Source organism: Heloderma suspectum, chromosome 1 (genome assembly GCF_057233095.1).
Source record: "Heloderma suspectum isolate Gila_16-S chromosome 1, 16-S_ref, whole genome shotgun sequence".
In the NCBI taxonomy this organism is placed as follows: domain Eukaryota; kingdom Metazoa; phylum Chordata; class Lepidosauria; order Squamata; family Helodermatidae; genus Heloderma; species Heloderma suspectum.
In genome coordinates, this window is record NC_139458.1 from 223,059,894 (window position 1) to 223,085,044 (window position 25,151).

Below are 25,151 nucleotides of genomic sequence, written 5' to 3' on the forward strand. Positions count from 1 at the left end.
GACTTGACTGCTGATAAAAGCAGCAGGATGAATTCTGAAGTGTATAGGGCTATACTTTATGCTCAGATTCAGCCGAATGCTGCCAAACTGATAGGACGCCGCTTCATATTGCAAATGGATAATGACCCAAAACATACAGCAAAAGCTACCCAAGAGTTTCTCAAGGCAAAGAAGTGGGATGTTCTTCAATGGCCAAGTCAGTCACCTGATCTCAACCAATAGAGCATGCTTTTCACTTACTGAAGGCAGAAAGACCCACAAACAAGCAGCAGCTGAAGGCAGCTGCAGTAAAGGCCTGGCAAAGCATCTCGAGGGAGGAAACTCAGCATTTGGTCATGTCCATGGGTTCCAGACTTCAGGCAGTCATTGACTGCAAAGGATTTTCATCCAGGTATTAAAGGCGATCATTAAGTTTGAAATGATGTTGGTTTGTTCCATTACTCATGAGCCACCAGCGATGGCTGTGTGTGTATGCCACTGGCTGTCCTTCCTGAATGGTTAGTGCCCCACTTTTGACAAACCCTTTGAATTACAGCTGAAAGTCCTGACTTCGCTCCCAGCTGGGTGTGTTTCCTTTCAACTTCAATGTGGTGGTGTACAGAGGCCAACTGCCAAAACAGTTATCCTTGTTCCAATATTTCTGGCTCTGACTGTACGTGGATTGGCTTTGGAGTTCAGACCCTTCCTCTGCTTGTACTCAGTTCGTGTGAATTACTTGTCTTTTTACTAGCCAGACCCCATGACAGCATTATATGACTTGCCATATCCTCCATGGGAGCTGTTTTGTACTTTCTCAAATTCCCAAATGTGCTCATGGGTCCTGAAAGGTTAGGGACATGTTCTACTACATGTCTAGACCAGCCTGAGATGATGTATGTGAAGTTCAGCATAAATGCTAATGATTTTTTTCACAACAATAGCGTGTTCAGGGCCTTAAAGAAGCCAGAAATGAAGCTTCCCTTCTGCTTTTGGCAAGTAACATACGCAAAGGTGCTCTCAGATAACTATACTTCAGTTACTCTATAAAACAGAGTTAATGAGTAAAGGCAGACTGATACTAGTCTATAAATACACCTGACAAACTTTTAACTTCTGTATCGGAATCCTCTTTGGCAACAGCCACTGTTTGTTATAAATAGCCCCCGACTGCAAGTTCACCTGCACTCTGATCTCTTCTTCCACTTCTTTCCTCTTTTCCTCTTTGATCAGTTCTGGGTCATACTCTTGTGAGAAGTTCCATCCCTCATCTCTGTTCTGCCAAACATCTATTATCCCAGAAGAGAAAAGAGGGAAAGTACTTAGAAAACACATTTTTATTTATTGTTGTTTTATAAAAAGACAGCAGCTTTACAATGGTGTTTATATTGCAAGTATCTGGTAACTGAATTACAGTAACAGGCTTTAGCAGCTTTAATCAAGTTTAATGCATGATCTGATCTTTTGAAATGAGAAATTAACCTTGACCGTAATGAGTAGTCTTAACTTACAGTTGAAACTGTAGGTTGAAAAATTACCATTGTTATTGTTTTGCATATATAAAATAAATGATGAGTAGGTCTAGAACATAACAGCTCAACCAAATAACCATTTTAATGCCTCCATAAGAGAACTCAAGTATGATATACAGTATGTGCCTTCTTGATGAAAACAGAGGTAGAATGCTACCGGACAGGGCCTGGTTAAATCTTGGCTCAAGGAGACTTGGGACATTTTACAATTCCAAATTTCCTACATGGAAGGCACTACTTTGTCAGAATGATCTTGTTTTTGTTTTATTAATTGTATATTATTATTATTATTTCCTTAGTTATAATATAGGAATTACAGTGACCTATCCTTCCAGGGAGATAGTTAAGAATAACAAGAGAAAGATCTGTTCTGTTTGCTGCCTGCATGCCTACAGAGGATAAATGTCTTACTTTGTGCTAGGGATGTATGGATTTCGTTAAATCTGTTCTGTGTTTCATGGATTGTCAGGCATCTTTCATTCTGCCATCTACTCACTGATGGAATCAGATTTTTTAAGCAGAATTTCATTCTATTTGACATTAGTGCTAATGTACACATGTGCTAATCTGCATTAGTTAACATCAATTAGCACTAATTTGAATGAACTAATGTAGATTAGTACATTTGTGCAAGTGTGCATTAGCATTATTGCACATTAGTGCTAGTGTGAATTAGCACCCCCCCCCAAGTGAAAAACTGGTGTCCGTGGAATCCACATGGCTTGGAAAAGGCTGGCCTACTTCAGAATCTGCAGGTCGGATTCCTAGAAATCTGAACTCATTTGAATCCATTGCTGATTTCTCTGACAGTACCTACTTTGACCATATGTGTAAATGGGCTTGGAGCAGTATGTCCAACAAAGCTAAATTGGGTGAGGTTTCGCATGACTGTCCTTGACAAAACTTTACCCAGAATATTGTGAAGAAATGTAGCACTCCTAAACATGCGCAGGGCAGTTCTCCTGATTGCTCCATGTGCTGCTTCTGCCATAATGCACTGTGAAGAGCAACTGAACCACATGCCAGTGTCGCATGTGTTGCAGTGGTGTCAGTGTGGCTTTGTACAGGCAAAATGTGTTTGGGTTTCTCATGAGGACTGTACCATTGATCTGGAACAATGTAACAGCAAAGGCAGTAATTTAATACAGTAAAGGAATAACTGGGAGAAGGCTAATTTAAAAGTTCAAAAAAAAATTGTCCCCTTTTGTAGAACATGTGACCTGACCTGGGTAGGATGACAGATGGGCAGAAATGGATCTCTGGTATTAACCAATGGAATCAGGTTACAAAAAACAGGTTTGAGGTTGACTTTTTTTTAATAACTTCAAATAACATCAAAACAAGTAACAGAAATATTAACTTTTTTTTTCGTTTTTCTGCTTCTATTACTGAATGAAATGTCAAGACAATTCTTCTTTACCAAGACCCACTCCACTCTAGTTGTTTCCCTAGTTATTCAGATATTACCACCATACCGCTTAAGATTCAATCCATTGTCCAGCAAATGATGCTGGTGATCGCCTTCCATTGTTACTGTTGCTTGTGTGGGAAATAAAAGCTTGCCAAACCATGAAGAAAGTGTCATTTTTATTTTTAAAAATAAATCTATTTATCTATCTATCTAGATAACTTGGCACAGCTGTAACCAATAAAATGTTAAAGGATGTAGCTTCTCCTTGAGCTGAGTCTCTAGAAGTGGTTTCTTGTTGGTGTAAAACTCTGCCACTTTGTACAATCCTTTCCCTTCCCGTTCCTGAAAGTGCAGCTGTTTATCGTCACTACAGAATCATGGGTGGTCTATTAGGGGCAGCAGAAGAGAAACATACGGAATTAATCTTTTTTGCCATTTCTTCCAAATCTGAAAACTGCATTTCAAAAATGGGTTAGCTACATCCCTCAATTCAAAACCTTTGAGAGAAATAGGTTACTTCTCCATGACATAGCTGATGCTGTAACTAGCTCCATTTGTACCCATAATTTGTCTGCAGTCCGCTTAATTAAAAATATCGCTTGTTGAAGCTGAAAGCTTCATAGTATTTTTGTACATTCAGAATACCTAGTTGCCCCTGCTTTTTCCCCATGTACAATTCAGTCTTACATAGCCTTGCCAATTTTTTTGGGTGTGTAAATCTGTCTAGTAAGCTTTGCTATCTATTTAAGGTTTTGTCCAAAAGTAATAGTGGCAGAACCTGAAAAAGAAAAGTCAGTTTCAGGAGAAGAGTCATTTTAATAGCTTCAGCTCTCCATGGGCACAATAACTGTAGTTTATCCCACCGTTTAATATCACTTTTAATATGTTCCCATTACTGGAGAGAAATTCCAATACTTTAGCTTTGTCAGGTTTTTATGAATTGTAATCCCAAGATATTTCATGGTTTTATGTTTAAGAGTAAAGCCAGATAATGTTTTGATGTCCTTTTGTATTTTGGGGGGAGTATAATGTATCTCAGATTTCATATAGTTGATTTTTAAGCCAGCTAATGCCCCATAGTATGCAATCTCCACTTGCACTTCTGGAACAGAGGTCATTGGGTCAGTGAGAAATAATGTTATGTCATCAGCAAACATATGACAAAGATGATGCCTCCCATCACTCTCCGTTCCTTTTATATTTGGGCCAGCTGTAAGGGCTCTTACCAAGGGTTGTAGTGATATGGCCAATAAGAGGGCAACTCTGCTTTGTTCAGCTGTCCAAATTAATTGGAGGTGCATCATACCTATGTGCTCTAACCATTGCTTTGGATGCCTTGTATAACTTTGAGATGATCCTTAAAAATGTTTCCCCTCACCTCATTTTGGTTATTAATTTGATCAGAAAATACCATTCTAACCAGTCAAAAGCTTTGCACAATCAAGCATTAAGATGACTAGTTGCTGTTTTGTACATTTGCTCCAGTGAATCACATTCACCATTCTCCTGATCGGATTAGCTAGCTGCCTATGTGGCGTGCATCCCGCCTGATCTGGACTTATGTAAAATGTTATAAATAGGTTAAGTCTTGCCACTAAAATAGCACTAAATAGTTTCAAGTCCTGATTCAACAGAGCAATGGGTCTGTATGACTGAACTAGCTTGGGTCCTTCCCTGGTTTTAGTATCACAGTAATTCTTGATTCTCTCCATGTACCAGGGAATTCACCTCCAGCAAGGATATTATTAAATAATTCAAGGAGGTGGGAACCTAGGAACTGCTTGTACTTTTTATAAAATTCTCCAGATAATCCATCTGGCCCAGGTCTCTTGTTTTTGAGTTTAGAAATTTCTCTTAGTATTTCATCAGCTGAAAAGTCTTGATTTAGTATAGTTTTATGCTCCTCTGACACCTGCTTTATCCCTATGGTATCTAAACACAAGTCCACATTTACATCTGGAGGATTGTCTGATGTACAGTCTTTTGTAAAAATTTGCAAAACAAGTTTTAATATCTTTGTTCATGTACCATAATTCACTTTGCTCATCTTGTACTGCTAGAATTCTGTTCCCATTAATCCGTTTTTAAAGGCATTAGCTATTAATTTGGAGTTTTTATTTCCAAATTCATATTTCTGCTGTACACACCACAATTTTGTTGCAGTTTTGTGCACTTCACATGCCTCTACTGCTTTCCTTTTTTCTAGCAGCTCTTTATAAACCTTTCTTGTTTATTCTTAACTTCAAGGTTTTCAATTGTTATCTGTAATCTTCTCTGCTTCTCCTATGCAACTTATTAAAAAGAGCCATCTCTCCAATGCACTTTCCCCTAATTACTGCTTTCATTGCATCCCACATTATAGCCTGTGATGTTGTGTCTGGCAAGTTGGATTTAAAATAGGATTACAATTCCTGTTCAATGTTATTTGAGATCTAAGGGGATTAGACCTCCAGGTAGGAGAAGTAGGTTGTTGATCACAAACTGTTATCATTGTGATTATGGCAGCATGATCCATTACTGTTGCTCCCTTAATTTCTAAGCTAAGTATTGCTCAGCCTAAACTCTTACAAACCAATATGTAATCAATGCATATGTAAGTATGAAAGTGTGGGGGAAAATATGAACAATCTCACCCTCCTGGGTTAAGTTCTCTCCATGAATCTACCAGATTCTGATTTTCTAGAGACTTATCTAAACCAATCTGTGGCTCTTTCTTGGGTGCCTTTGCACCCCTCCTGTCCAACTGCACATTTCTAATAGCATTTAAGTCTCCTGCTATAATCACTGGTCCTTCTTCAAAGGTAGGGATGTCCATTGCTGGGAAATCCAGCCCTTTCTGAGCTTGCTGGATTTCTGAGGCGCCCTGACTCAGTTTGCATTTGTGAGTTGAGCTGCGGGTTTTGTCCCAAAATTCAGGAACTTTTTTGGGTTGTTTTTGAATTAGCATAAATAGCAATTTGTGCAAATCACAGCTGCAATTTGCATAATTTATAAAAATTTTGTCCATAATTAAAATGATTTGTGTAAATTGCAGTTGCTATTTGTGCAAATTTACAACTGAAATTTGTGCAGATTATGCAAACTGCAGCTGCAATTTGCACAAATTACTATTTATGAAAATTAAAAAACAACCCGAAAAACCATGAAGTGGTCGAACTAGATGCAGATCAAATTGGGCCAGCTCATGGGAAAACAAGCCGAAGTCCAGGGGGCTGAGCTGATGAAAACTCAGTGAGCAAAACCCCCCAGATGGATTCCTCTGACATCCCTATTCGAAGGCGCTCAAATCCTGAAAGATACTCTTCAGAAATGTTAGCTGTCTCAAGTTTGATGTATAAACAGTACCAACAATAACTTTTGTCTCCGTATTGACGCTTTATAATGAAACTTGAACCCCTCTGTCTCTTAATAGGTGTACCTGGATCTTTTACATTAAACATAATTACTTTTAAATCACCTATGGATGTACATTTTCTCTGCAACTTACCTTTCATCCTGAATATTTTTTGTAAACTTTCAAAAAACTGAAAACAAATATTAACATGAACCTGCATTCCTAAAGCCAGCTGACGAAGGGAGGCCTGGTGGGCTCCCTTTCCACAGATGCTTTGTGGACAATCTGCTTCTGCTTTGCTCAACTGGGGTGTGGGTGGGGGGACAACCTGCTTGTGCTTGGCTCAATGGGGGGGGGGGTATCAACATTTAAGCAACATCTTATACTCTCATTTCCTTTCTGTCCAATACATATTTCTTTGCTTTGCATGTTAGCTATGTCAACACTATAACATTCTCACATTTCAGTATATACTTATTACAATCAGTAGCAATTTTTTTTTATCAAATTATTTTGAAAGGAGACTCAAAGATCCCAACTTCAGTTTTCTCTCTTCGGAATGCAAATCACCTTTTCGCTCTCCTGTATAATTTTGCTTGTGCCTTGCTTTCCCTTGTGGCATCTTCCATGCTGTGATATCCTCAGGTGAGCCCTCTTCCTCTTTTTTGGTGCCTGGATGAGTTGGGTCTTTTAGACCTTCCAGCTTAAGCTGGGAGAGTGGTTTCCTTGCCTAAGGAACTGTGCTGGCTGACTGCATAGTGCCTCAATGGGACACCACCAGCGGAATGGGAAACCCCACCAGCACGAAATGTTGGCTTTTCTAAGTTTCTCCATGTATGGGTGGAAGGTTTGATGCTTTTGCAGTGTTTCTGGGAAGATGTCTTGGAAGACCATTACTTGATTTCCTGTATATCTAATTGAGTCCAGCTTATGTAACTTTTGTGCTAGCATCTCTTTGAGAGAGAATCAGGCAAAGCACATTACTATAGCTCTAGGCTTTGCACCTTCTCAAAGCTTTGGGCCCAGGGATGTGTGAGAAATCTCTATGTCATATCTTTCAATCTGCATGTTAAGGAAAGCTCTGTGAGCTGACTGACCAGGAATGTTATTATATCTGCCCCCCACCCTCCAGTCCTGGGACCCCTCATATCTGTACATTCAGGTGGCAATTTCTATTTTCTAAATCTTTCAGCTTTAACTGTAGTTCATCTGTGGTACTGGTCTCTGGATTTTTAATTTTTTTTCTTTATTCCCACTTCTAGCTCTGCATTAGCAGTATCTATAACTTGGGAAGTGGCAGCATTCAATTTTTCCTCCATGGATTTAATGGCAGTTTCCCATTTCTTCTCTGTACTTTTGCAATGTCTCCTGGATCGCTGCTAGCAGATCAGCTGCTGCCATTTCACCTCCCTGTTGCTTAGGGAGTTGCCATGTTAGATTCTGCCCTGCTGATTATTGGACCTACTAGTCTGGAGGTGCCTAGCGGCCCAAAATAGGTTTATAAATTCCACTCCCGAGCTGATTGCGTTTCCTGTTCGTAACTGTTTTATTCTCAGCGAGGTTCAGAGCGCTGGGCTTAGGCTGCCATTGCCTCCCTTAAGGTAGATTTTAAACAACCAGCTTTTCTATTTTTAGCAGGATTTTGCAAGATAATATGCAATGGAATATCACTGAAGAAAATCTCTTATTGCTATCTGAAAATACTACAGCTAGAAAGGACACCTGGAGCCTGAGAGCTGATGCTTATTTTCCTCATGGAAGAGCGCTGCAAACAGCCCCTTCTTACATACCATACAAGTTGGAGGCTCTGATTGACACTGCTGAAAAGGAAGATGTTTGAAGAATGAGGGTACATGCTGGAATGCTGAGTAAATGATGCCTTGCTCATACATTATGAAAACAGGTAGAATAAGCTATCAGTGTAATCAAACTTGGGAAGGGCTGGGGCTTAGTGGCAGAGCACATGTTTTGGATGCAGAAAGTGCCAGGCTCAATCCCCAGCATCTCCAGGTGGGGCTGCAAAACATCCTGCCTGAAAGCCTGGAGAGCCATTGCCAGTCAGTGTTGACAATAATGGGCTACACAGAGCGATGGTCTGAGTTTGTATAAGGCAGCTTCCTATGTAAACAGAGCTACTTGGTGCTAATATGCACACTGAGACCTTTCAGCCTTTAACTGAAATCATCTTTGATTTGTGGGAATTAACTTTGATTATATATTTATTTATTTCATTTCTATAACGCCCAATAGCCAAAGCTATTGATCTTCTTTGCAATTTTGCAGCAAATGTTCACTGAGTAGCTCTCATTTGCGACTAAATATGAGGAATGTTAAATTACTCTTAACCTTTCAAATAACATTATGGATGCCCTGAAGTATTTCAGCAGAGAAAGTTGACTTGTACTAGTTAGAAAACCACCTCTTAGGGTTACCACCAGAGTTTGGAATTTTGGCTTGTGGGGTATAAGTCCTTTATATAGCTTACTGTGATTTTTAATGCTTTTCTAGATGGGTCAGCAGGTTTCAAATATGTTTTCACATGGGCATTAGGAATTAGTTTGTACTATCCATAAATGAACCACTCTGTTGTTGTTTTTCAAATAAATTAATTTTTTATAATTAGATTAGTTATACGGTTTCTCTCAGGAAAAATCCATCAGAGACTTTACTTGCCTGGGAATTGTCCTTTTCTGAGTAAAGGACAGTTTTAAAAGTTGGTTTTGTACTTGGTTTTATAGCTTCTAATTTTAGAGGACAGGTAGATTACAAATATTAAAAATCTTTCAGTGAACTATAAAAAGCACATGTTTCTTCTTTACTTTAAAGGGAAGCTCAGAAGGTTAAGGACACCAATATTTATAAAGGTAACCCTATATGCACCTTACTTGGGGTGTATCACATTAACTTAACAAATATTAGACTCATCCTCCACTATATTTAAATGTACTTGCAATACGTTTACGCTTAATGCTGATAACTGATAAAAATTGGCAAAATAATTTCATTTTATTACTTGAGTTTCAGAAAACAGACTATAATAAAAGGAACACACAGTATGTATTGCCCTTGCACTGTTTTTCCAATTCAAATTGCTCGTCCCCTGAAGCTGTTTTTGGCTTTCTTTGGAAAAAGTCATGGGCGTAGCTTCTATGACCATGGGCCAATCTACATGGGCCTTTTACTCTGGTTCTACTCTGCCCCCAAGACGATTGTGTCAGATGAAGCACACCCCTCCCCATAGATAGCATGCCATTTCTTCCCGAAATCTGTTCCCCCCCGCAAACTCATTTGGTGACAGATTTTCCTGTCACAGCAGCTTCAGTGCAGTTCGGGAGTCCGTGCAACCTCAGCTGGCTTCAGCACGGGCTGGTGGAAGCGGCACTGATTGGCAGAAGGGAAAGTTGCGTGGAGAGGGGGCATGGGGAGAGCAGAGGGCTAAACATGGCTACCCAGAAGCAACTCATTGCCTTCAATTTCACTGTGGCGAGTACAGGAGCAGAGGGGCCAGGAGAATTCCTTTGCCTGTTGTTTGTGTGCCAGTGTGGGGAGAGGAGCCATCCCTGATGCTTTGAAACGGCAGTTGTGGAGCAGAGGATGTGTGAAGGTACACAGAGCTGTACTGATTTTAAAAGCTTCACTGAGCATGTGGGGGGCGGGGGGGGGCGGCAGCCTCAGCTCATTTGCTCTGCCCACCTAACCCCTGAACTAATGCGGTTTCAGGTGCCCTTTGCCCCATGCAAGCATTTTTTAAAAATCAGTACACTACATTACTGGCTACTGTTTACCCCAGTAGGGAGCTAACCCATTTTCATGAAAATCTGTATGGAATCACTTCAAAAAAAGTCTCTGTGTAGATTTGGCCCATATGTTTTTACTAATGGGGCAAATAACAGACTGGGGGGGGGGCAATTTTAATCAGAAAACAGCATGAGAGGAAAGAATTAACCCTTTCCCCATGACCCCAATCCAGACCCCTCCCCCCAAGCTGCTATTTGCAAAATCCTTTGCAAATAGCAGCCAAGTAAATTGTGCTCCAGATTCATAGGCTGGTAGGTTCAGAGGCTGCATTCACATATCTCCATCATAATGTATAGCTTGGCCCTTACTGACTCATATCTTCATTTTTCCCTCTCTCTCCAAGCTGTCAAGAAGTGAGGATAGAGAGTGGAAACTGGAAGCTGGGTGAAAGGGCAGATAGTGTTCATAATTGGCCAGATCGAGCCTGCAGGCTGTGAGTTGCTAAATCTCTAATATACAGCATATTTGCTAGCGTCATGTGGCCAAGAACTAGCCATATTTTACTTATATTTTCAGAACCTATTTCTAGATTCTGATAATATGAGCAAAACTGGCCATTGCTTCATTAACGAGTGACTCATATTTTCCTTATAACAAACAATGTGTTTTAAACATCAAGAGCAATAGCTTGGGGTCGCCACAGGCTTCCACCTGTAATCATCCAAAGCGAGGAGAAGCAGGATGGAGGCAAATGCACCAACTGCCTTCTTCTGCTCCCCCACATAATGTTCTAGCACAAACTTGCACAAGTTGCGACCTATAAGATTAAGCCAAAATGCAGCCCACAAGCCATGTATTATAGCCTGCAAGGTGCTTGACAACCTTCTCCATTTTGCAGTACCAGGTGGCAGCAAATACAGGAGGCTTATTGAGCGCCTGGGGTTGCATTTGGCTTGGTTTGTCACAAGTTATGCAGGTCTCCTCTAGTTATCTGTGACTTTCATAACTATGGACTGGGAGTCTCTGCAAGTTTACCCTTTAAGGATTTAAGAAAAGCCATACCTGTATTGACAACTTCTGGAAATCAGCACACATCTGCTTTCAGTTACATCCAAGAAACTAACTCCCCCTCTAGCCATCAAGCCCACATGATAAATGGAATCTTTTGATGAAGAAATCCACTACACCATATCCTGTTAAATAGCTCTGAAATCCCCAGTCACACATTTTAAGCATAAATGTTTAATATGCTATTAAAAAAATATCTAATGAAGCATGCATCTTAGCCCTGAAAGCATGTTAATTTACCATTTTACCTTTTGTATTTCTAGGGTCTTGTTTACATATTACAGTAAACAAGTCCTTGGTATGGAACACGCAGAAATTTGTTCCACTTGGCATCTGTTAATGTTTTATTACTCAGTGTATATTTTCTCCTTAGAAGTGTTGGATTAGGCTAATAAGGAATGAGAGGCAAGCATATAACCTCAAACATTCACTTGGTGAAGTGTGCTTCAATGAAGTGTACTCCAGGTTCATAGGCTACCTAAATATTCAACATGTAGATAAAGTTCTGTTTCAGCTATGCTCGCTCTACTTGCCTTTGTATTTGTTGTTTCCTTCTTCCATTACTGGGAGAAAATTACTGGGGGCCATTTTCCAACCTTCTTCTTCTTCCTTAATGTACAAAATAAAACCTTGAGATAACTAATTTAAAAACAAAGTCAATTAAATTATTACAAAAATTGTATTATCAAGAGTAGCTGGCATCAGTGAACCCCATACCTGCACAAACAAGATTCCATTTGCTCTCTTCTGAACATCAGCTATCTAATTCTAGGCACTCTGAGGGTGTTCTGATCTGCCACCCAGGTTGTCCAACAGTTCACTGAAATATTCTCTATTGTTTGAATTGATAGGTCATTAGTATTTTTCTCTGTTTCAACTAATCTCGGAGCAAAAGTGTCTGTTCCGTACTAGTTGTGGTTGGGTGGAACTTGTGGGTGAGTGCATGGAGCTATCAAGGTGCTGATGTCAGCAGGCCCCTGGTAAGCGGAATTAAGGGATAGTGTAATGGATGGTTCTCCCTTCCAAATCAGGCAAACAGTCTGACAATGCTTCTGGACCTGACACTGATCCTAAAATCTCCTGTGAGAATGGTAAGCAATACGGCCCTTTCTCAATCATGTATCTTATACACTTGCTGTGACCTTAGCTGGAGAAATGAGGTCAGGCAACTGCCAGGGCTGAAATTCAAGAATAAGTTAGCCCCTTACAGATGATATGGCATAACATTCTTCCCTCACATTCAATGACTTGCTTTATCAAGGTGAATGGACTGCCAATTCAGAAATTGAACCCAACACATTACATCATATTGTGGTTCATCATTCAGCATTATTATGGTTCATAATTCAGCATTAAGCACCCAGGCCAAGAGGCAAGCCAAGCAAAAGAGACAATGAAAAACCTGAGTTGTTCTGGAGCCTGCTGTAATCCTTTTATAGGGTGTGCGTATAGATAATCTTTTGGTTCTAACAAAAGTAAGAGGTGAAATACTGCGACCCCAAGATAATAATAACTTAGTTGGCTGGGCCCACCCTATATAATAACTAGGTAGAGCCGGGCCCCACTGGGCACACCCTGAATTCCACCTGTGGCAGCTGCTATCCTCAACGACCAACTAATGCAATGTGCTCTATGCGTGACTCTATCTGGAGAGCATTTGGAGTGCTTCAGCTGGTGCAGAATGGAGCAGCGTGTCACCTGACACACGTTGGGAGGAAAGAGCATATCCAGCCCATCAGACAGCCCATCTGTCTGTCTGCTGATTCTCACATAAATGTCATGTTGCTGGTTAACACATGTAACGCCTTAAACCACCTGGGTTCTGGTTACATCAATGAGTGCCTCTCCCACAATATGAACTCAAATGCCGCTTAAGAGAGGATGTAGCAGTCTTCTACTAGATATGAAAGGCATATGAGCTACTACTGTCTGGACCATACTACGTCTATGAGAACTGGTGACACCCTGGACCCTTGCATAAATGATACTCAAGAAGTCTTATAAACCTAAACATTTACTAAGGAAAAGCCAGTGGGAGGCTTTTTCCAAGCCTAGTTGCACCATTGAGGAATGGCAATTTGGGCAAAGGTGCAGGTGGGAAGTGTTAACCCCCCTCCCCAAAGATGTGCCCCTCTCTCCCCAAAGGTGTGCCCTTGTACTGCTGTTAGCTTGGGATGAGGCCAGTGGAAGTCTTCAGAGTATGTTTTGCAAGACACAAGATCGTCAGATATGGTGGCAAGTTCAAAAAGGTTATGAAGCAGTATGCGATGCTTTTCTATGATTTCCCTCTGTCAATAGCAGGAAAGGTGTTAGTATTACAGGTTTGTTCTATCATGCTAGAGGGTCCAGTGATAAGATCACATTGTACTAGAAGAGCACTTTTAGAGAGGGCTTACTCCTAATTTTTTAACATGAATCTAAATATTCTCAAAGGACAAGTCTCCATAACATGCCTAAACATATTTGTTAAAAAATATCTGACTAAAAATACTGAAATTGCTCAGATCCCTACAGTCCTCAATAGTTATTAACATATGGAGCAATATGCTCTCAACTCACAATTAGAATTCAATAATGGAATCAGACACATAAATATTTTTCTTGTTTTACTTTAGCCTGTTTGATAGACATTATCTTAAAATGTATGTAATATGATGGTTCCAGAGTTAGACCTATGAGCTAACTTGCTTATGAAGAGTCCTTTCTCCAGTTCCACTGATAGGACATATCTTCCTTGGGTTTTCCCCCCTACATGTTTAACACTTGTATCTGGGTCTGTATAATATTTATTTATTATACAAATTTAGATACTACTTTATAAAAGTAAAGAAAAGCAGTGAACAGCATATAACCAAATATAAAATACAAATAAATCATCACACGATCAGCCACAAAGTAAAAGTCTGGGTTGCCCCTCAGAGAAAGCCTGCATAAAAAGAGGTTTTAAACAGTCACCCCAAATTCAAAACTGTAGGTAGTTTCCCAATATCCACAAGGTGTGAATTCCATAGGGCAGGTTCTATAAGACTAAAGGCTCTATTTTTGGTGGTCGCAAGGTTAACCTCGGGGTCATATGGCACCACTAAAACTGCCTCTACCGAGGATTGAAGTGACCATGCAGGGACATAAGGGGTAGGTTATCCCTAAGGTAATTTCATGGCTGAATTGCAATAAAGGCAAAGCAGACCTGCTTATTAGAACTTGCTCAAATGGTGTTATTTACGAAGAATGATCAAACTGACCCTGCATGATATCTTCAGCACTACCTTATCTATGGTCTCAAATTGCCTTCCACTTGGGTTCTTCAGCATCATTCACTAGCTTTTTTGTTCTTGTTCTGTTTGTCATGCACTGTATTGTGGGGCACCTTGGAGAATGTTGAAGGCACAAAAGAAATTTCTGCCACAGGGGCGGGGGGTGGAGTAGGTGGGGCAAAGGAATCAGAAGTCAGGCAGACTTCAGGAGGGGCAGGGCTGATGGAGGAAGATAGAAGGAGATGGCCTCAAAATGGCATGCAGCCTTGACCTTGAGCCCTTTAGCAACTGTATAGCACAGCGTGGGAAAGTTTCAGGAGGATGTGAAAGCAAAAGGTGTCCTCTGTCAGCCCCAGACGCCTCTCTATAAGGTTCTTCTTCCAGGCTTGCTGGAACCCTAAGCAGAAGCACTTCTATTAGGAGGTAGGGATACATGGCAACATTTTCTTATGGGTCTCACCTTGTACAGTTCTAATAAAGAAACACGCACAAGTTTTTCATTGAAATTCTAGCCAACATATAGCTGAATCAACAGAATTTGTTAAAAATTATGCTCCAGAATTTCTTGCCTCATCTTTCTTCTTTGGTTTCTTCTCTTCTTTTTCTTTTCTTTTCTTTTTCTTTTTCCCCTTTTCTTTTTTCCCCTTTTCCCCCTTTTTCTTCCCTTTCTTTTTCTGTTCTTCTTCTTCTTTAGCAGCTAGTTCAGCAGCAACCTGGTAGAAAATAAAGAACCAAAGTTGTCTAGATTTTAAAAATATCTTTAAAATGTCTCATAAAACAGGAAATTGTTTAATGTAAATACAATTTACTATGCAGTTCATAACTACTTTACAAATCACAATCACCTAGTTTATCCTGGATAATTTATGTAAAACATTATTTTTAAGATATATAAAAGACCAAACAAATATAAAATAAATATTATGTGACAGCAAACTACATTGTTAATTACAAGTCTTTGTTGTAATTAACAGCCACCACTGCTAGGCTATTGGATTAACATGAAAAATATACTCAAACTTTGAAATGATTTTCATTTCACTGTCTGGGAATGAAAATCTGTTTCTCATTGGTTTTTGATAACTGATAGTCCTGCTATCCTTGGGCTAAATATTCTTCACAGCTTATTGTCAAAATGTACTTTAAGGAACAGAACTAGTACTTGATTTTTTGTACACAGATGGCTTAAGAGTTTTTGACTATAACTTTTTATTCTGTTGCCTTGACTTGGAGCCAAGAAGATTAAAAAAGACTGGAAGAGATCCATGAGGTAATTAATGATAGACTTAGTGGAAGCATCATGTGAAAATATAAAGAATGGTACAAAATCTGTGGGCAGTATCCAACTATGTCATTCCGCTAGTGCAAATGATGTTGTACTAGCGGAAACTAGGTTAGAATCATAGAATCATAGAATAGTAGGGTTGGAAGGGGACTACAAGGCCATCGAGTCCAACCCCCTGCTCAATGCAGGAATCCAAGTCAGAGCATCCCTGACAGATGGCTGTCCAGCCTTGTCTTGAAGGCCTCCAGTGTGGGACAGCCCACCACCTCCCTAGGGAATTGGTTCCACTGCCATATTGCTCTAACAGTCCAGATGTTTCTCCTGATGTTCAGCTGGAATCTGGCTTCCTGTAACTTGGGCCCATTATTCTGTATCCTGCTTTCTGGGATGATCGTGAAGAGATCCTGGCCTTCCTCTCTGTGACAACCTTTCAAGTACTTGAAGAGCGCTATCATATCTCCCCTCATTCTTCTTTTCTCAAGGCTAAACGTGCCCAGTTCTTTCAGTCTCTCTTCATAGGGCTTTGTTTCCAGTCCCCTGTTCATCTCTGTTGTCCTCCTCTAAACCCTCTCCAGTTTGCCTGCATCCTTCTTAAAGTGTGGTGCCCAGAACTGGACACAGTACTCCAGATGAGGCCTAACCAGTGCTGAGTAGAGGGGAACTAGTACTTCCCAGGATTTGGAAGCGATGCTTCTATTAATGCAGCCCAAAAGAACACTTGCCTTTTTTGCAGCCACATCACATTGCTGGCTCATATTCAGCTTGTGATTGACAACAATTCCAAGATCCTTCTCGCTTGCCGTGTTGTTGAGCCACGTATCCCCCATCTTGTAACTGTGCATTTGGTTTCTGTTTCCTAGGTGCAGAACTTGGCATTTATCCCTATTAAATGTCATTCTGTTGTTTTCTGCCCAGCGCTCCAGTCTATCCAGATCACTTTGAATGTTGTTTCTGTCTTCCAAAGTATTAGCTATCCTGCCCAATTTTGTGTCATCTGCAAATTTGATCAGCATTCCCTGCACCTCCTCCTCCAAGTCATTAATCAAAATGTTGAAGAGCACTGGGCCCAGGACTGAGCCCTGCGGTACCCTGCTCGTTACCTCTGCCCAGTTTGAGAAGATCCCATTGATACGCACTCTTTGAGTCCGATTCTGTAGCCAACTGTGGATCCACCGGATCGTTGTTTCATCTAGCCCACTTTGAGCTAGTTTGCTCAGCAGGATATCATGGGGCACTTCGTCAAAAGTTTTGCTGAAGTCGAGGTATATTATGTCTAAAGCATTCCCAAGTCCACAAGGGAGGTTACTTGATCAAAAAATGAGATCAGATTTGTCTGGTAGGACTTGTTCTTGACAAATCCATGTTGGCTTCGAGTAATCACTGCATTGTTTTCAAGGTACTTACAGAGTCATTGCTTTATCATGTGCTCCAGAATTTTCCCAGGGACTGATGTCAGACTGACTGGTCTGTAGTTCCCAGGTCCCTCCTTTTTATCCTTTTTGGAGATAGGGACATTAGCCCTCCTCCAGTCATCTGGCACTTCACCACGATTTCTCAAAGAGAATAGAGAGTGGGTCTGAGAGTTCTCATGCCAGTTCCTTTATTACTCTAGGATGCAGTTCATCTGGCCCTGGAGATTTGAACTCGTTCCAAGTAATTAGGTGTTCCTTGACCATATGCCTATCGATCTCAAGCTGCAATCCTGCCCCTTCAGCCTGTACTTCGCCTTTGCCAGGGGGTCATAGACCCTCTTTCGGGAGAAGACTGAGCCAAAGTAGGAATTGAGCACCTCTGCCTTTTCTTTGTCATCTGTTATCGTTTTGCCATCCTTATTTAATAGCTGAAAAACCATTTCTTTCCTCTGTCTTTTGCTATGCACGTAGCTGAAGAAAGCCTTTTTGTTGCTTTGAGCATCCCTCGCTAACCTCAGCTCGTTCTCAGCTTTAGCCTTCCTGACGCCATCCCTGCAATTCTGGGCTACCTGCTGTACTCTCCCTTTGATGCTTGGCCTTCTTTCCACTTCCTATATGTGTCCTTTTTTGTTTTCAGGTCACCTCTAAGCTTTTTGTGGAGCCACATTGGCTTCTTCTGTTGTCTTCCACCTTTTCTTCTTGTTGGAATTGTTTGTAATTGTGCCTTGAGAATTTCCTTTTTTAAAAGCTCCCACCCATCTTGGACTCCTTTTCTTTGAAGCGGTCTTCAAGTACTTGAAAGGTTGTCACAGAGAGGAAGGCCAGGATCTCTTCTCGATCATGCCAGAGTGCAGGACACGGAATAATGGGCTCAAGTGACAGGAAGTCACATTCTGGCTGAACATCAGGAAAAACGTCCTGATTGTTAGAGCAATACGACGATGGAACCAATTCCCTACGGAGGTGGTGGGCTCTCCCACACTGGAGGCATTCAAGATGAGGCTGGACAGCCATCTGTCAGGGATGCCTTGACTTGGATTCCTGCATTGAGCAGGGGGTTGGACTCGATGGCCTTGTAGGCCCCTTCCAACCCTACTATTCTATGATTCTATGATTCTATTCAGGAAGCATTTCTAGAAATGAACATTACCCCGCACCCTTCACTGTTTCTAACTGCTAGCATTCAAGGTTCCCAGCAGACATGTGCACCCCATTTTAACTCCATCCAAAGTATATAGGGAGTAAATCCAACACAAACATACAGGTGTGGGCAACTTGTGGTCCTCCAGATGTTCTGGCCTACAACTACTACGATCTGCCCTCACTGGATATGCTGGCTAGGGCTGATGGGAGTTGCAGGCCAAAACATCTCGAGAGCCACAAGTTGTCCACCCCTGCAATAATGGAACTAAATCAGGTGTGGGCAACTGTGGGAGGTCCAGAGCGCCATGCAGTCTGTGGCGCACCCAGGAAAAAGAATTGCCGGGGAAGAATTGCCGCTCTGTAGTGCTAAAAGGGTTAAATCTAGTGTGTTTCCAAGCTAGGTTTGACAGTTTTTAGCATTCCACACCAGCTACAGAGTGCTAAAATGGTCAAATTCAGCTTGCAAACAATCTAAATTTGATCTTTTTAGTGCTCCTTAGTGCTAAATGTGCCATCCCCCCATTTTTTCCTCTGCTGCCAAATTTAACAGTGCATGTGGGCCACATGCTGCATGTTGTCGCTGTGCGCTAAACCAATGACCTCTGCAAATAAGTCGACCTCGAATGAAGGTAAGACTTGTAGTCTTATACCCAGTTATGGATACCTAATTGTTACTGAAATTATTAAAACATGTGTGCCTGACAGTGCAACCCTATCGAAATCGGCTGTCCAGCCACAAATGCAGAGCAGGAGAAGTGCAGAGGGAACGATCACCTCCGTGCTTCTCCTGCCCTGCATTGGATAGGCGGCCGTCTCCAAGTTTGGAGGCGGTTGCCTATCCCCATAGGATTGCGCCCTTAGTTTATATCCCAGAGATTAGTTTTTACCCAAACAAAATTATTGAAATATATCAGGATATATTTATATAACATATATATATAACAGGATATGTTTTCCCATGAAACTGTGTCAACAAACAGCTCTGTTGAATTGCATCTGATAAACTGGACTGTTAAAATGGAAAAAGGTATCCATGTTTCCTGCTGTAAATAATTAAAAGCTCCAAGGCAATGTTATTTTTGTTGCACTACAGCCGGCCAGTCTGTTCACTCTGGGGCTCGTTTTGTGTGTGTGTATATCTATGATTGAAAAACCACATCTCAAAATCAAAGTAAGAAATGCTAAAATTAGGGTGAAACATTATTTATTTTCTAAGCATAGATTTGCAGACGTACTTTTGGAATTTCTCTCTTCTTGACGCTTGACGTGAAACTCTTAATTCATTCATATACCTGCCAGTGGAAAGCAGTCCTGCTGCTGTTTTTTTTTTTTTTTTTTTTACTGATGCTGTAAATAGAATCTTGTAGAAAAACTGTATCCCATTTTGCATGAACACTTGTTGGGGAACACTGCAAAACAAAAACCAGCAGAAAGACCCCCCAAAGTGTACATTTAAATTCTTCCATAAAGAGAAGATTGGATACTGATTCCCTTTGATGTCTGATGCTTTAAGCTATGCTTTGATGTTTTCCCATAAAGTCACTTTTATCAATGTATTGTCCTTTAACCAATGTAACTTGTTATTCTCCAGGCTTCTAGAATCATTTCGGCCAGATACCCTGTTCTTTGGATTTTGCTGGGGATTGCAGTATGTTAACGTGACTAATCTGATGTTATAATTTATCTAAAATCAATGAAACCCCACTCTCCACCCCAAATTTCAACACTTAAATGATAAAATGCATTACAGTAGAAATATTCCTTCTGAATTTAAGGTACTTTCAGAGTGCTCTGATTTTAAGACATGAAATTTTAACATCCTGTAAACAGAAACAAATCTCTATATAAAAACAGTTGTTTACTGCAAGTCAAGAGTAAAGAGGGTTTGTTGTCTGAGCAAAACTAATCCAGCAAATTACATGTGTCTGCTGATCATGTAGTCCTGGACTGCAAGATACTCGTAAGCATCTGACTCTGTTTCAGAGGGAGGTGAAAGATTATATAGGAAGAGAGCGCTGCTTCTCATGCTGCAACACAAGATGCAAGCTAAAGTACATTAGGAGAGCTTTTGAAGGATAAGTATAATCTCTCTAAAGTAACTTATCCAAATTCTTGCCCAAGTGGAAAGATATCCAAAGAAAAGTGACTAGACAGAACCCCTGCATCCACCAGGACTGATTCTGAAACAACCGTAGCATCCAAATTGGAGTGATTTTATCTCTAAAGTATCTTGCAAACTGGTCATAGTGGGCCCCTGAGTTCCACCCCATCACCCTGCTGGCCATATTGCAAGAGACCTTTAACCACTTGGAAAGACTCAGTAACACTGAGGTGAGGCAATGATGCTGGAGAAATAAGATTTCTTTGCTGCTATCATCACTGCAGAACAGGCTCTAAGATGGGCTGACTTAGTCAGATTTGGCCCAAGTCTTCAACTATCAGCACTCTAGCTATCGTCTTGCTTGTTTCATCACTCTCAGAATACTGAACAATTGAATGGGCTGTATGAGATAGGAGAAGCCATCTGCAAACAATTATGTCAATCATCTAGAAATCACAAGGATACTGATAGGAACACACTGACCCAGTAGGATACTCCTCAACATGTATCAGGAAACCATCCATGTCTCCTCAGAAATATCATTTTAATGGGTTCCTCACCCCTGTGAAACTTAAACAGGTAGTGGTCTGTCTATGGCAAGGGAACCACTTCCAGCTTGCCCAACTACAGACCACCCTCCCCCTGCCCTGAACAGAAAACCAAGTCAGCCACATGCTTTGGAACAGATATAATTTGAGACAGGCCTATAGCTGACATAATGACCATTTAATCTTGAGATATACAGAACAAGGTGCTCTCAGCATGGAAATTGGTCCCCCAGGAAACAACCTGAGGGCTCTCCACTATTGCTGCCGAAACTACTTTTTCTAATTCAAGCAGGGAGACCATTAGGCAATGGGATGGGTGGGGGGTGGGTGAGTCAACAATAAAGTCCCTACGCTATTTTGCTGGCCCATCTTCTGGTACAAATACCTCCCCTCCCCACCCATTTTGTCTAGGCTGCTGCTGCTGCACTAAGTAATCTGGTGGGCATAACTGGAATATATTTGCACCTTCCCGTTCTCCCAGACAAGTCTCAGTGATACATGCCAGGTCAGTGGCCTCATCCAGCATCAAATTCTGGATGGCTGATGTTTTCCTCATCACTGACCTGGAAAAGCAGCATATAAATACGAAGTATTATTATAGTTTGCAGATCCAGAGGAGACATAGTAGGCACTCAATTGAGAAGCAGAAGTCAGTGGGAAAGGTGTAGAGAAGGCACAGAGCTAACAAAGGTGGGCCAAGGAGACAGGGATTGGGAATGTCATCTTGGCAAGGGGTCTTAGGACGCTTCAGGGTGTAGTGGAGCAGAAAGCTAAGCAACCAGGGAAGTAAAAGAATTTGAAGGAGCGATGGAAGCGGAGGGCTACGCATTTCAAATATGTTTTAACTATTGGCACAATGCTTAGGTTCAGGTCTTTAGTCTCTAAATCAGGGATGGGCAACTTGTGGCCCTCCATATGCTTTGGCCTACAATCCCCATCACTGCTAGCCAGGATAGCCAATGGTGAAGGCTGATGGGAATTGTAGGCCAAAACGTCTGGAGGACCACAAGTTGTCCAATCCTGCTCTAACTGAAATCACTTACAAAAATCAATCTTTATCTGCACCGGTTACCTTTATACCAAGGATTATATTTCTCCTCTTTCCAAGACAAAACCATTACATTAATTAATGCAGTATAACTGATTATATTGGCACCAAGTGATCATTTATGCTTTAGAATTAGTTATCAGTAATATGTTGGTTATGTGTATTTTATAAAATCTGCTTTGCATCTCATGATGTAGGTTTGGATAGTACACAAGTCTAATTAGTCACTGTCTATGTAAAACACACACACAGACCACTGTGGCTTAGATCCAGTGGAGGCTAGTGACTCCAATTTAGATGGGGGCTCTGAATCCATTCTGGGTTTCAGTCAAAAGCAGCCAGAACTCTAAACGAGCTATCCAAGATGCTGAACTATATCCCCAAAATAGGTTCAGCACCTTTAGGGTTCATGCTGGTTCTGACTGAAACCCAGAATGGACTCAAAACTCCACCAAAACTGAAGCCACTAACATCCACTGCTTAGATCCAAAGAACTTTGAATTGAAGGAGAAAATGTGTTAGTGCTGTTCAATGAATTCTTTTGCAAGAGTTCTTGTAGCGCCATACGTGCATCAGGGGCTGTAACAGTGAATAAGGAAAACACACTAGTGGGCCGTAACAAGTCCTGAGTATGAGCTATGGGCAGTATGTAACAGTGTCATTCTGCAAATTTAAATACCCATAGCAGAACTTGGCCAAATCTTTCCGTTGCACAAGCGGTTGACCATTATGCTTGCACAACCAGTTGTGCAACTGGTTGCACAAGCAGAATGAGCAACTGGTTGCACAATCGGTTGTGCAAGAGTAATGCACAACTGCTTGCGCTAACACGCTTGTGCAAACAAAACTTTAGTTGGATTCTCTTCTTGCGCATAGTTTGGAACATAGTTTCCATCAGCACAACATCATTTGCACTAATGGAACAACACAGCTGGACACTGCCCCTTGTGTAAATAGAGGAATTCCTCTGGATTTGGAGTAATTTTTCCTATGGAATGCTCTTTTATGAAAAGGCCTTCATGTAGTTTCAACCCAATAAAGTTAACCTTTATTTACTTATTCACAACATTTATATACCTTTCCACATCTAAACAGATTTTGGAGCAGTGGACAAAAAATGAAAAGGAATAAAAACACAATATTAACAGTTATTTTAAAAACAGTACCAATTGTGGCTGGTCATTTGGGGAAGGCTTATTGAAATAAAAATGTCTTCAGTAGGCCCCCCAAACAAAACAGTGACGGTCTCTGCCTGACATCCAGAGGCAGGGACTTTGACAGAGAGAAAGCCACCACACTGAAGGCTTTACTCCGGGTGGATTCCAACCAGGCCATAGAAACTTTTGGTTTCTACATTTCTCTAGCATAAGTAGAACTGAGTACTATAATATTAATATTGCTTTTGGATTTGGTTTATTAGCCACTAATACTAAACAGCACTGAACTGATTTCTAAAAGCAAATGACTAGTAGTTAAAATTATTGTACTTGCCTGATTACATCTAAATCACATACAGGCCACTTGATTTTTTTTAATAAAAAGCTTCTGTTAGCCCTCATTCATACTGAAATAAACTTTACCTCCTCTGGAGTTTTCTCAGAAAAAAGAGCTGCTGAACCACCTTGTTCTTCATCAGGGTAATCAGGAAACTTTCCTGTAACATGCCTGTATGAAAACAAAGGTTCTATTTTAAAAACATACATAATTTTCATTTATTAATTCATGACATTTAAATAATGATATGTGGCTAATCAGAAGATTTTTTTTTCATACTTACAGTGAGTTTGATGTTGTGGAGAGTTGAACCAGAACACTGAAGATGCAGTATATAATAGAGACAAGCAGTTATAGACCTGCAAGGCTTGGGTTCAAATCCTATTTACAGATACTAAGTTGCCCTAGACCATTTTACCTTAAATTCTATTCCAAACAAATGCAATGTACATAGTAGAAACTTAACTTATAGGGTTGTGAAAATAGCCCTCCAAATGATGGTAAACCTTGCATGTTACAGCTGCTGTATAAACGATATATAAGTCTTACTTTAAGCACCATTTATTTAATCCAATTTCCTAAATTACTGAGGACAACTGTAATAATGAGATGCTGGATGTGTTTTATATACCTTTTTGAAATTGTATTCAAATTGCTCTACCAAATTCAGAGATTCCCTCAGTAATCTCTTGTTGACAGGCTTTTCCTGTGTGGTCTCACTCCACTGAAGTAAACCGATCCCCAAACAATGGCTTTGTAAAGTCCTCCCTGTCTGTATATATTGGCCAGGTTCACATGATCAGTGGGGGAAACAATGCAGTATGGGCTGTTTCCACTGCCCCTGCATCTGCTGCTCATGCAACCGCCATTTACCTAATTACCGCACCACTTTGCGGGTTGCTGTGTCATCAGAACCTGGTTCTGACATGGTGTGGGTGGCTTCTAACCCACCTCACAATCCACGGCTTGTTGTAGGGGTGGTGGAGTGGGGTAAGAAGCCACCCCTGCCGCGCCACATTCAGACGACACGGGAACCTGCAGTGCAGATAATTACTGCCTGCACGAACACCACACGCGACAAAAACAACCCATACTGCGCTGTTTCCCTTGCTGATCATCCCAACCCAGCCATTAAGAACTGTACAATATGCAGACTCTGCTTAATGTGAAATATTTCATCCAATGATAGACATCTCTCTCTCTTTGTAAATCTGAGCTACAGTAAATTAATTCTAGGACGGGAGGAAAAATTGCATTATCTTTCTTTCTTTCAAACGATGATTTCATTTTTTTCTTCCTGATCATGTTTTTTTTAACATTATGGGGGAAATGGTGTTTGCACGCAGAAATATTGCTAACAAAAAAGAATGGATATATGGCACAGATCCAATTTTGTATTTAATCTAAATATTAAAAGTTGTGCTAGATTATCCTTTTATATTTTTACTGTCTTTTATACACCCATTTGAAGAATTGCTCTTGGCACTAGAACTGAAGTACAGGTTATTTGGCTTGTTTCTTATTTAGGCCACATTAGAGAGAAATGTGTTGTTAAAAACAAGCATAACTAATGACTCATTGCAGCCCTTGATTGCCCTCAAGTCAATTCTTCAGCAGTTTCAGCTGTTCCCGTTATTAATCTGTCATCCTTTGAGGGGAGAGATAGTCCAGCATGAGGCACATGTTTCAGGCTCTGCACATTTGTGTCATGCTCTAGTGCACTGTGTCTCAACATTATGTAATTAGTCAATTTTTAAACATATGTACACCAGCTGAATCTCTGCAGTGGGAAAGCCTGACATGCTGT

General features: G+C 40.7%; 1 protein-coding gene across 1 annotated transcript in view; it reads right to left on the bottom strand.

Annotated features, from left to right (window-relative positions):
* Window positions 1–25,151, bottom strand: part of DRC11 (dynein regulatory complex subunit 11) — a 160,847-nt gene that overhangs the window by 65,069 nt on the left and 70,627 nt on the right. Inside the window, exons 7-10 of the mRNA XM_084830199.1 lie at window positions 23,431–23,515; window positions 14,883–15,026; window positions 11,593–11,668; window positions 1,159–1,265 (exon numbers count right to left, since the gene is read on the bottom strand). Of these exons, the coding sequence (XP_084686325.1) occupies window positions 1,159–1,265; window positions 11,593–11,668; window positions 14,883–15,026; window positions 23,431–23,515 (412 nt within the window). The remainder of the gene's footprint in view (window positions 1–1,158; window positions 1,266–11,592; window positions 11,669–14,882; window positions 15,027–23,430; window positions 23,516–25,151) is intronic.